The following is a 13321-nucleotide window of genomic DNA, read 5'->3' as shown; positions in this document are numbered from 1 at the left end:
GGTTGGATTTTGTTAAGCACGGTTGTAAGAGGTGGTCCCTCATCAATTAAATTATTAATTCCTATTAATAGCAGCGTACAGTGGCACATTTTAAAAAGGGAATAACCTGTATCTCTTGTTTTGGCAGAGATGGAGAATGTATCCACTGTACTCCTAGGATGATGCACTTAAGTTGCCCAATAAAAGCAAATCTGGGCAGCTACCTCAATATAAGAGTATAGAGCAGAGTTGCGAAATCTTCAAAGAAAACGGAAGCAGCAAAGACGTGTCCAGCAACTTGCCCTGGAATCTACTCTTGATCCACACTTCCGGTTTGTGGGCAGGTGGGAAGAGGGTGTTTATTCCCAGTTCCGCATATGTCCCAATCCAGTACCCCCGTCTCCCCTCCTTTTAGTCTTCTCTTTACCAGCAGCGGTACAAACAGAGCCTTGGACCTGGGAAGGGCCTCGGAGACCCCTCTAATCTAGTCTCCTTCCCCTTAATTTTCCAGAGGAGGAAATACACAGGTGCTGGAATCCACAACAGCCAAGGCAAGATTTAGTCCTTTCACTCCTAATATTGTATTACGCTGCCTCATGGATCTGGACCGATCTGAGACTCTCACAAGGGCGGAACCAACCGTTCATCCACAAAAGCCTCTCCCGCAACTGGAAGCAAAAAGTGGCGTGGCTTCTTCCTGAACTCTTTCAATTCCTGGGGTTCTGCCCAATTGCTACGGTAGCCGAGAAGGCAAATTACCCAGAGCCGGAAGATTCTCCGACCACTGCGCAGGCGCAAGAGCGCACACCACTTCTCTCTTCCTTGGTCTTCCCGCGGCCAGTTCAGTCAGAATCTTGCCTTATCCGCATAAGTCCCACCTTTCCAATCCTTGACCATCCCGACTTCGAAACCAGTCACTCCATTGGCTGATAAGAAAAGGACCGCCTACTGTCTTGATTATTGGCTACTGAAAGCGGTAGGAGACGAGGAAGAATCTGGGGTGCACTCCTGTTGCATCAGCTGGTGCGGGGTTGTGGCCACGTGGCGCAAGCGCAGTGTAGGTGCGTGGCTGTCCTCTACCCCAACCCTTATTCTTTCGGATTCCCTGGGGACTTTCACGCCAGTCTTTCTTCTATAAAGGGTCTTTGTGGACCTCTCTTCCTCCGCGGCCCCCGTAGTGTCTGAAGATGTCCCAGGAAGTGGCAGTCGATCCCGCGGGAAAGATGAGTGGGGAAGAAAAGCAGGTGAGTCCTGGGGATTTTCGGGGAAGGGATGCAGGTAGCCATGGAGGGCGAGTCCTTGTTCCTGGGACCCGGAGCCTATCCCTGGGGAGAAGAGGAGGCCCCTGAAAGTGATGGGTGCCCGGGCCCTTTGGCTCTTTTTTGGGACTATTGATCTTGGCGGGACCAAGGCTGGGGGTGGGGGATGGAATAGGACTGGACGATAGTTCAAGTACCGGGAGAAGAGGATTTCTCGATTAGAATGCATTCCTACACACCCAGAAGGACCCCACAGGTTATCTAGTTCAACCTCCTAATTTTAAACTGAGGTCCAGGGAGTTTAGTGACAGACTTATTTCTGATTTGAACTTATGGCATCCTCTTCAATATGGTTTTGCAACAGGATACCAACCAGTCAAACATTTATTAAGCTTATACTATTTACCAGGTAGTGTGTTAAGCACTGGGGATACAAAGAAAGGCAAAAGACAGTACCTACCTTGGGGGTAAAGTGGGGGTGGGTTGGGAGGGGACTGACGTAAATAAATTTTTAAGAGCTTACTGTATGCCCAAGCACGGTGCTAAGCAGTTTACCAGGCAAAAAACAACAACCAAAACCACAAACAAAAACCAGGCTCTACCCCTGAAGCTTACAGTCTAATGAGGAAAAACAACACTCCCAGATATGTACAAAGAAAGCTACATATACGATAAATAGGAAATAACAGACAGAAGGCACTGGAAATTAAAGATCAAGCGTCCTCCCAGTATTTTTTTTTTTGCCTAAAAATAAATATTTTTTCCTCAATTATATGGGAAAAAAAAACAATTTTTAACTTTTTTAAAAACAAGTTTGAGACAAATTCCCATCTTTCTCACCTCACCATTCCGAGAAAAACTAGCAATCTGTGTAAAAATCTTTCCATATTAGTTTTTTTTTTTTTTATGGAAGAACTCAAAAGAAAAAGAAATAAAGAGAAATATAGTATGTTTTTATTTGCATTCACATGCCATCATTTCTTTTTCTGAAGGTGGATAGAGTTTTTCATCATGAATTCTTGAGGGTTGGCTTGGATCATTGTATTGCCAAGAATCGTTAAGCCATTCCTAAATATTCATCCTATGATATTGCTATTACAGTGAACAAGAAAAGTGTTCTAAATTCCTCCTGACTAGAGAAATGCAAATTAAAATTTAGCTGAAATACAACCTCATACCTAGCCAACTGGCCAATATGACAGCAAAGGAAAGTGATAAATGTTGGAGGGGATGTGGCAAAATTGGGACATTAATGCATTGCTGGTGGAGTTGTGAATTGATCCAACCATTCTGGATGGCAATTTGGAACTATGCCCAAAGGCCCTTAAAAGACTTGCCTACCTTTTGAGCCACCCCAAAGAGATCATAAGGAAAAAAGACTTGTACAAAAATATTTATAGCTGTGCTCATTGTGGTGGCAAAAAATAGGAAAATGAGGGTATGCCCTTCAATTGGGGAATGGCTGAACAAATTGTGGTATTGGTTGGTGATGGAAAACTATTGTGCTGAAAGGAATAATGAACTAGAGGAATTCCATGTGAACTGGGAAGACCTCCAGGAATTGATGCAGAGTGAAAGGAGCAGAACAAGAACATTGTACACAGAGACTAAGACACTGGCACAATCAAACATAATAGACTTTTTTACTAGCAGCAATGCAATGTCCAAGGACAATACAGAGGGACTTATGAGGAAAGAATGCTATCCACATCCAGAGAAAGAACTGTGGGTACAGAGACACAGAAGAAAAAGGATTGATCACGTGGTTCAATGGGGATATGATTAGGGTTTTGGTGTTAAAAGATCATTCTATTGCAGATAGGAATACCATGGAAATAGGTTTTGAACAATGATATATGTATAACCCAGTGGGATTGCTTGGCAGCTCTGGGGAGGGGAGAGGGAAGAGGGGTGGGAATAGTCATGAATCATGCAACCACTTATCTATTGGAGAATGGCTATTAGTCATATTTGTTATTTATTGATTTATCTTGAATATCAAATTTTTAACAGATGAATTTATAACAAAGATTTCCTCCCCATTTGACCACTTCACTTCCCATGCTAGGTGCATTAATTTTTGTCTGTCAAGAAGCTTTTCAGTTTCATAAAATCAAAGCTATCTTTTAGCTTTCATAATTCCGTCTATCTTTTGTTTGGTTAAAAATACAGCTTCTCTTCATAGCTGGGGGAGGTATATATGATTTGTTTCTCTTGTAATTGTTTTAATAATATAATCTTTAATATTAAAGTCATGTATCCATTTAGAAAGTATTGTGGAATGTGATGTAATATATTAGTCTAAGCCTAATTTCTACCACTCTACCTTTTAATTTTTTCAGAACTTTTAATCAAAATAGAATATTTCCTTAATAATTTGTTGTCCGTTTTGTCAAACTGATTTACTGATTTCTCTTATTTCTGATTCTCCCTTGTCTAGCTTGTTTCTTTGCTTTTCCTCTCTATTAACCAGTACCATACGGTTTTGATGACTGCTCCTTTATATTATAAGTGATAGCTCTTAATCTGTCCCCAAATCAGTCCAGGTCAGAAATGGAGCATATCAAGGCTTCTCTGCCATTCTGCAGTGGCATCTGGCCTTTGAGTAGCCACGGGAGACCCAGTTTCAGTCAATCAATAGACAAATAAATACAGAATTAAGATAGGGAAGAATGATCTACCAGTTTTATAGGAAATAAGTTCTATACTTGTTTTTTTGGGGAATATACCCAATACTTTATTCAAATAGAAGCTTACTCAGATGAGATTAGGCAAAGCTAATGCATATAAAATATTACAAACTTGCACCTATAACCCTTTTACCTAAACAAATTTGTCATGTTAGATGGTAGCTTCTCATTACTAATAAAACTAATTTTTTAAGGTTGAAATTTTTGCTAATTTTAGCTTCTAAAAAACATTCCTACAATTACTTAGGAAAAGATTTAAAATGTAAATCCCTAAATTTTATTTTTTTCTTATCCAGTTAGGTGGAGGTGAAGAAAAGCGAAAGGAAGGTGGAAAAAAGAAAAATAAAGAAGGATCTGCTGATGGAGGTCGAACAGAGGTAAATTTTAAAGATAGATACCATATCAGATTATTGAAGGTGGAAGAGACATGGGCATATGGGGGGCAGTGGGGAATTAGCCAATAGACAGAAATTAAAAATAAGCAAAAGAATAAAGGTGACAAAGAGGGCAATCTGTTGGAGGAGAAGGAAGGAATTTTTTCCTTTGATATCTGAAGTTAGGTCTAGGAGTTTTAATATTTAGGAATTTATGTTCTGCTAATTATAATTATAGAATGCTAAAGGGAAAAGGAAATCAGGGAAAAAACATTTTCTAAAAAGAAGAGAATTGAGATTAGAAGCTGTTTATAGAGGCATTTGAAAAGGGTTAGGATGTCAAAGTTAAAGATGTTCTGATTATGGAACTGAGGGCAGGAGAAATCTGTAAAGAAATGCTAAAATGGAGAGGACCAGAAAATTTTAGGTGTGGGTTCTATGGATTGGTTTGTTTTGACTACCTTGTTTTTCACAAAGAAGGGTGGGAAGTTATTGTGTTTTTTAAATGGGAGGTGAAAAAGATGTTAGTGACATCAAAGAAAAAAGGAAAGGAAAAGGATTATTTTAAATTAATAAAACAAAACAAATTAGAACAGGAGGTTCACAGAAGATACAGGCAAGAGAAGTTTAAAACTAATTTGTTGAAATCATTTTTTTTTTTTTAAGAAAGCTGTTTGAAATAGAGGTTTACAGTTTTGTATAGAGTTCTCTCACCTTCTGCTGGAAATGATTGCTAAATTTTGTTGTGAGGCATTGAATAACAAAAAATAAAATTCTAAAAATTTTTAAATAGAAAGGAAACAGGAAAAAAAATTGGATTTCAAGAGGCATTTATGGCCCAAAGGGGATGGTTTTCACTGAAGACTTAAAAAATATTAATGAAGTTCATAAACTTATATTGGAAAGAAAGAGAGTTTAAAAGGAAAACAGTTTTATGACATGTGGAGGTTGGTATAGACCAGAGGTTACTTTGAATGTGATTTAGATCCTTTTAGGATTTCTCAAGACCTACAGTGAACACTTATTCTGTGGAAAGACGAATTGCACTGGAATTTGAGGACCTGGGTTCAAATGCCAGCTTTGGATGACTAGGAAAATCATTTCATCTTCATGGGTCTGAGTTTTATTATCTCTAAAAAGAGGCATTTGTAATAGATGATCTCCTCAGTCCCTTCTAGCTCTAAAACCTATAAAATTTCTCTTTTTCTGAGACCCATATGTCATTGGACTTAGACTTAGAGAGCCAACTCATGTTTAAACTTGTCTGTGGGTATAGTGTGACAAGGTATAATTAGCTAGCCTTATACCATTTTTGTGTACTGTTTGATGTTAACTACTTATGAGCAATATTCTGCTTTCTGCTTTAGTCATTTTACTAGAAGCCAATACAGATCTCTAGTGGAAAGCAGCAAAGCAAAATTTTTAGCTCTATGTTAGAACAGGTTCCTCTAGCTTTTTTTATAGAGTGAGTTTTCTCCACCATAATATAACTAACTTACTTCCTCCAACTCCTCCCTCTCAGCAAAGAAACTATACCTCCTCTTTAATAAGAATATAGAGACTATCCCTTGTGCTATTGCTTGATATTGTGAACTTTTCTTTCTCTACCTCAAAACTCCTAAACATCATTCTCCATTCTCTTTTTTTTTACTCCTTTCTTTGACAAAGAGCTGGTCTTTCCTGCCAAGAGCAACTCTTTTACTTATGCACTTTCCAGCTTGTTTTTTTGACCATTTTGCCTTATCTAGTTCTATCCTGATATTTTCTACAAACATTTCCATCTTCTAAAACCCTAATAGTACCATCTCCTTAATCTATCATTGTAACTCTATCCTATGTTTCACACCCAGACCTTTGGAGGAAACTGTCCACAGTCATTGTTTCCTTTCTTGCTTCGAGGCTAGGACTCTTTAGATATATCCAGTAGCCTTTTCTCAGTCTTCATCCATCTTGAACTTTCTGCTTCTTTTGCTACTGGTGAACACCCCTCCTAGCTCTTTTTCCTTGCTATTGGTGATACTTCAGTTCTTTTAGTTTTCTTGAATCCCGACTATCTTAAGTCTCCTGTGCTAAATTGTCATGCATGTTCTCTCCTGTCTTTCTTGACAGCCTCTGTCTAGGTGATCTCATTAGTCCACATGTGTTCTAATGATCATTTTTGTCAATGAGTGACAAAATCTGTATATCTAGCCCTATTCTTTTTTTTTTTTTTTAACCCTTAACTTCTGTGTATTGGCTCCTTGGTAGAAGAGTGGTAAGGGTAGGCAATGGGGATCAAGTGACTTGCCCAGGGTCACACAGCTGGGATGTGTCTGAGGCTGGATTTGAACCTAGGACCTCCTGTCTCTAGGCCTGGCTTTCAATCCACTGAGCTACCCAGCTCCCCCCCCCCCCCCATTCTTTTTTTTTTTTTTAAACCCTTGTACTTCGGTGTATTGTCTCATAGGTGGAAGATTGTTAAGGGTGGGCATTGGGGGTCAAGTGACTTGCCCAGGGTCACACAGCTGGGAAGTGGCTGAGGCAGGGTTTGAACCTAGGCCCTCCTGTCTCTAGGCCTGACTCTCACTCCACTGAGCTACCCAGCTGCCCCCCCCTATTCTTTTTTAAGATCCATTTTAATAACACCAACTATCTGCCTGTTGGACATCTGTACCTGGATATCCCTTCTCATCTCAAACTGAATGTCTAAAGCAGAACTCATCTTCACCTAGAAACCTATTCCTCTCAACTTGCCTAGTTGTTTCAAAGGCACTTACCTTCCTATTCCTCCAGTTTTGTAACCCTGAAGTCATCCATTATAATTTTTTTGTGCAAGTCTGTTTATCTTTGATCTCTTTGGGGTACAAACCCAGCAGTGGTATGGCTGGATCAAAAGGCAGGCAAGTCTTTTAAAGGCCTTTGGGCATAGTTCCAAATTGCCATCCAGAATGGTTGGATTAATTCACAACTCCACCAGCAATGCATTAATGTCCCAATTTTGCCACATCCCCTCCAACATTTATTACTTTCCTTTACTGTCATGTTAACCAATCTGCTAGGTGTGAGGTGGTACCTCAGAGTTGTTTTGATTTGCATTTCTCTAATTATGAGAGATTTAGAACACTTTTTCATGTACTTATTGATAGTTTTGATTTCTTTATCTGAAAATTGCCTTTTCATGTACCTTGCCCATTTATCAGTTGGGGAATGGTTTGATTTTTTTTGTACAATTGATTTAGCTCCTTATAAATTTGAGTAATTAGACCTTTGTCAGAAGTTTTTGTTATAAAGATTTTTTTCCCAATTTGTTGCTTCCCTTCTAATTTTGGTTACTTTGGTTTTGTTTATACAAAACCTTTTTTTTTATTTAATGTAATCAAAATTATTTATTGAACATTTTGTAATTTTTTCCTACCTCATTGACAAAAATGGGTGTTGGTCTTAAAATCTTTCTTTTTCCAAAGATCTGACAAATATACTATTCTGTTTCCACCTAATTTGTTTGTAGTTTCCTTCTTTATATTCAAGTCATTCACCCATTCTGAATTTATCTTGGTTTAGGGTGTAAGATGTTAATCTGGACCCAATCTCTCCCATTCTGTTTTCCAATTTTCCCAGCAGTTTTTGTCAAATAGTGGATTTTTGTCCCCAAAAGTTGGGCTCTTTGGGTTTATCATAGACTGTCTTGCTGAGGTCAGTTACCCGAAGTCTATTCCACTGATCCTCCCTTCTGTCCCTTAGCCAGTACCATATTGTTTTGATGACCACTGGTTTACAATACAGTTTAATATCTGGTACTGCTAGGCTACCTTCCTTCACATTTTTTTTTCATTATTTTCCTTGATATTCTTGATCTTTTGTTCTTCCAAATGAACTTTATTATAGTTTTTTCCAATTCAGTAAAAAAAGTTTCTTGGTAGTTTGATAGGTATGGCACAAAATAAGTTGTCTAGGGCAGTGATGGGCAAACTTTTTAAAGAGGGGCGAAAGGAAAGGAAATGCTCATCTGTCAGTCTGTTACTAAGGCAACTCTTTCGAAGTTTCATTGTATTGTATCCTACACATTTTATTTGTCAGATTAGGAATAATGTTGTACAGCTGGATAGAACGTTTCAGGAGATGGCATCTGGCCCATCACTGATCTGGGGTGATTTTAAATGGAATTTTTCTTTCTAACTCTTGCTGCTGAGGTGTGTTGGAAATACATAGAAATGCTGATGATTTATGTGGTTTTATTTTGTATCCTGAAACTTTGCTAAAGTTGTTGATTATTTCCACTAGCTTTTTAGTTGATTTTCTAGGATTTTTTAAGTAGACCATCATGTCATCTGCAAAGAGTGATAGCTTGGTCTCCTCATTGCCTATTTTAATACCTTCAATTTCTTTTTCTTCTCTAAATGCTACTGCTGGTGTTTCTAGTACAATGTTAAAAAATAGAGGTGATAATGGGCATCCTTGTTTCACGCCTGATCTTATTGGGAATGCTTCTAATTTATCCCCATTGCAGATAATGCTTTGTTGATGGTTTTAGATATTTACTGTTTATTATTTTTTAGGAAAGGGCCTTCTATTCCTATACTTTCTAGTGTTTTCAATAGGAATGGGTGTTGTATTTCATCAAAGGCTTTTTCAGCATCTGTTGAGATGATCATGTGATTTTTGTTGATTTGCTTGTTGATATGGTCAATTATGTTAATGGTTTTTCTAATATTGAACCATCCTTGCATTCCTGATATAAATCCCACCTTATCATAATGAATGACCCTCATGATTACTTGCCAGAGTCTTTGCTAGTATTCTATTTAAAATTTTTGCATCTATGTTCATTAAGGAGATTGGTCTGTAGTTTTCTTTCTCTGTTTTTGATCTACCTGGCTTTGGGATTAGTACCATATTTGTGTCATAAAATGAATTTGGTAGAACTCCTTTGCTCATTATGTCAAATGATATTGCATATTAATTGTTATATTTTATTATAATATTGCAATTAATTGTTCTTTAAATGTTTGATAGAATTCACTTGTGAATCTGGTTCTAGAGTTTTTTTTTCCTTAGGGAGTTCTTTGATGGCTTGTTCAATTTCTTCTCTGAGATGGGTATTTATTTAGGTGTTTAGGTATTCTATTTCTTCTGCTATTAATCTAGGCAAGTTATATATTTGTAAATATTCCTCCATATAACCTAAATTGCTATATTTATTGCCATATAACAGGGGAAAATAACTTTTAATGATTGCCTTAATTTCCTCTTCATTAGAGGTGAGGACTCCCTTTTTATCTTTGAATCTGTTAATTTGATTTTCTTCTTTCCTTTTTTTTATTAGATTGACCAGTACTTTGTCAATTTTATTTTTCTTCAAAGTACCAGCTTCTAGTCTTATTTATTAATTCAATAGTTCTTTTATTTTTGATTTTATAAATTTCTCCTTTCATTTTTATGATCTCTAATTTAGTTTTTAACTTGAGATTTTTAATTTGTTCCCTTTCTAGTTTTTAGATTTGCATGCCCAATTCATTGATCTTTGCCCTCCCTAATTTGTTAATATATGCACTCAATGATATAAATTTCCCCCTGAGTACTGCTTTGGCTGCATCTCACAGGTTTTGGTAGGATGTCTTATCATTGTCATTCTCTCCAATGAAATTATTTATTGTTTCTATGATTTGTTTTTTAACTGATTTTTCAGAATCATATTATTTAATTTCCAATTAATTTTTGATTTGCCTATCCATGTACCCTTACTAATTATTATTTTTATTGCATTATGATCTGAAAAAGGTTGGATTTATTATTTCTGCCCTTTTCCTTTTTTTTGCCAAGTTTCTGTGTCCTAGTACATTGTCAATCTTTGTGAATGTACCATGTGCTGCTGAAAAGAAGGTATATTCCTTTTTAGTCCCTATTCATTTTTCTCCTCATATCTATTAACTCTAATTTTTCTAGGATTTCATTCACCTCTCTTACCTTTCTTATTTATTTTTTGGTTTGATTTATCTAGATCTGACAGAGGAAGGTTTAGATCTCACACTAGTATAGTTTTACTATCTATTTCGTCCTTGAGCTTTGCCAGTTTCTCCTTTAGAAATTTGGATGCTATACCATTTGTTACATACATGTTGAGTACTGATATTTCCTCATTGTCTATACTGTCTATACTGCCTTTTATCAGGATGTAATTATCTTCCCTATCCCCCCTTTTTTTTTTTTTTTTTAAACCCTTACCTTCTGTCTTGGAGCCAATACTTAGTATTGGCTCCAAGGCAGAAGAGTGGTAAGGGTAGGCAATGGGGGTCAAGTGACTTGCCCAGGGTCACACAGCTAGGAAGTGTCTGAGACCAGATTTGAACCTAGGATCTCCTGTCTCTAGGCCTGGCTCTCAATCCACTGAGCTACCCAGCTGCCCCCTTCCCTATCCCTTTTAATCAGATCTATTTTTACTTTGGCTTTGTCACATATCATGATTGTAACTCCTGCCTTCTTTTTCTCAGTTGAAGCCCAATAGATTTTACTCTAGCCTTTAATCTTTACCCCGTGTATGTCTACCTTCCTCATGTGTGTTTCTTGTAGACAACATATGGTAAGATTTTGGTTTCTAGTCCACTCTGCTATTTGCTTCTGTTTTATGGGTGAGTTCATCCCATTTACATTCAGAGTTATGGTTGTCATCTGTGTATTCCCCAACATTTTGATATCTTCCCCTAGTTCTGCCCTTTCTTTTTTGCTATTTCCTTTTAAACCAGTAGTTTGCTTTTAATCAGTCTCCCTTATCGCCACCCTTAGCTTACTCCTCTTTCTGCCCCATCCCTTTTTGTTCCCCTAGTATTCTTTTTTTTTTTTTTTTTAGGGTCTATTAAATTCCCTCCCCCATCTCTTTCCCTTCCTTTTTTTTTTTTAATTTTTTTTTATTTTACACCCTTAACTTCTGTGTATTGACTCCAAGGCAGAAGAGTGGTAAGGGTGGGCAATGGGGGTCAAGTGACTTGCCCAGGGTCACACAGCTGGGAATGTCTGAGGCCAGATTTGAACCTAGGACCTCCCATCTCTAGGCCTGACTCTCAATCCACTGAGCTACCCAGCTGCCCCCTTTCCCTTCCTTTTTGAACTCCCCACCCCACTACCTCTCTTGGTTTTTCCCTTCTGACTTTCCCTGTAGGATAAGATAGATTTCGATATCCTAATGGATCTAGCTGCTCTTCCCTCTTGGAATTGATTCCAATGAGGGTAAGGTTTAAGTATTATCTATTAACACTGTCTTCCTCTCCTTCTTATAATAGTATTCATCCCCTCCCCTTTCCATGTTCCTCTTTGTGTGGTATAGATAATCCTATTTTTCTTATTCCTTCAAGTTTCTCTTGGTGTCATCTTCAATCCTCTCTTCCCCTTTTCTTTTTTTTGCATATCTTTTTAAGACCACTTAGTATCCCAACCCTCTCCCTATGACTAATTCTTCTACTTACTATAATAGTGAATAAAATTTTTGAGAGTTACACATAACATTTTTTCATATAGGAATACAAATAATTTGATCTTATTGAAGCCCTTAAAGAAGGAAATTTAAAAAAAAAATTTTTCTTTCCCCTCTCTTTCTTATTTACCTTTTCATGTTTCTCTTGAATTTTGTGGTTAGATATGAAACTTTCCACTTAGTTCTGGGCTTTTCTTTACAAATACTTGGAAATCTTCTATTTTGTTGAATGCCCATACTTTCCCCTGGAAGTATATAGTCAGTTTTGATGGGTAAGTTATCTGGTTGTAGACCCAATTCTCTTGCCTTTCTGAATATCATATTCCAAGCCTTGAGATCTTTTATTGTGGAGGCTGCCAGATCCTGTGTAATCCTGATTGGTACTCTTTGATATCTGAATTGTTTCTTTTTGGCTTCTTGTAAAATTTTCTCCTTAGCTTGGAAGTTCTTGAATTTGGCAATTTTATTCCTAGGGGTTGTCTTTTGAGGATTTAATGTAGAGGATTACTTATGGATTCTTTCAATGTTTATATTGTCCTCTTGTTGAAGAACATCAGGGCATTTTTCTTAGATAATTTCTTGTAGTATGGTGTCAAGATTCTCAAATTGTCTCTTCTAAATCTGTTTTCAAGGTCATTAATTTTTTCAGTGAGATATTTCATGTTTCCTTCTATTTTGTCACTTTTTTGACTTTGCTTTATTAATTCTTGCTGTCTTGTGAGATTGTTGGCTTCTGTGTGCCCAATTCTGGTCTTTAAAGACTTCTTTTCTACTATAATCTTTTGATTTCCCTTTTTGGTTTGGTCTATCTTGTTTTTCATGGGTTCCAGCTGTTTTATTTTGGTCTCCAATTTGCTTATCATTTACTTTGATTTGGGGGCTTCTTTCTCCAATTGAGAGTTTGTGTCTTATACAATGTTAATTTCTTTTTGAGCTATTTCCCACTTTTCTTGCCAGGTTTCTTCCACCTTTCTCATGATCTCAGATTTGAACTCTTCAAGAGCTTGTGACCAATTTCCATTTTTTGGGGAAGGTTTGGATGTGTTTACTTGTTTGTCCTCCTCTGCTGTCTGCTCTGTGGTCTGGATTTTTTCTCCATAAAAATTATCCAGGGTCAGTGCCTTTCTCTTGTTCTTTCTGGTGGTAGAAGGTTGTATTTCATTGCTGGCCGTCACTATGCTGGTTTTTCCTTCACAGCTAAAAGTCTGAGTGTTTATGGAGCTATGGAACAGTTTTTGCTTGATGCTGCTTTTCAGGTCAATGTGGCTTCTATTGTGTGCTGCCTCTATCTCCGCTCTTTAATCTCCTGGGGTCTCAAGTCTAGCTGCTCCCCAGGGTATGTCCTTGGTACTCTTGGTCAGCTGCCAAGAACTCAGAGATTGCCTCCCACATGCTCTTTTGCCTGAGGCTACTTTTTGAGTCTCCCCCTGGCCTTTGCTTACTCCTGCTCCCCTTCTGAGCTTCAACTCTGTGTCCAAGATCCATGCTCTTTAGCTTCCTTGGGTCTCGAATCCAGCTGCTCCCGGGGCTACGTCCCTGGTGCTCTTAAATCAGCTGCCAAGAACTTAGAGATTG

At 37.7% G+C, this 13321-nt stretch overlaps 1 protein-coding gene across 1 annotated transcript in view; it reads left to right on the top strand.

Moving 5' to 3' along the window:
* Positions 1 to 850: 850 nt before the first annotated feature.
* TARS1 (threonyl-tRNA synthetase 1) overlaps positions 851 to 13321 on the top strand; it is a 57906-nt gene continuing 45435 nt past the window's right edge. The window contains exons 1-2 of the mRNA XM_044664422.1: positions 851 to 1223; positions 4225 to 4305. Coding sequence (XP_044520357.1) covers positions 1167 to 1223; positions 4225 to 4305 — 138 coding nt within the window. The 5' untranslated portion in view covers positions 851 to 1166. The remainder of the gene's footprint in view (positions 1224 to 4224; positions 4306 to 13321) is intronic.

Source organism: Gracilinanus agilis, chromosome 1 (genome assembly GCF_016433145.1).
Source record: "Gracilinanus agilis isolate LMUSP501 chromosome 1, AgileGrace, whole genome shotgun sequence".
Lineage (NCBI taxonomy): Eukaryota > Metazoa > Chordata > Mammalia > Didelphimorphia > Didelphidae > Gracilinanus > Gracilinanus agilis.
This window is presented reverse-complemented; position numbering and strand designations above follow the sequence as displayed.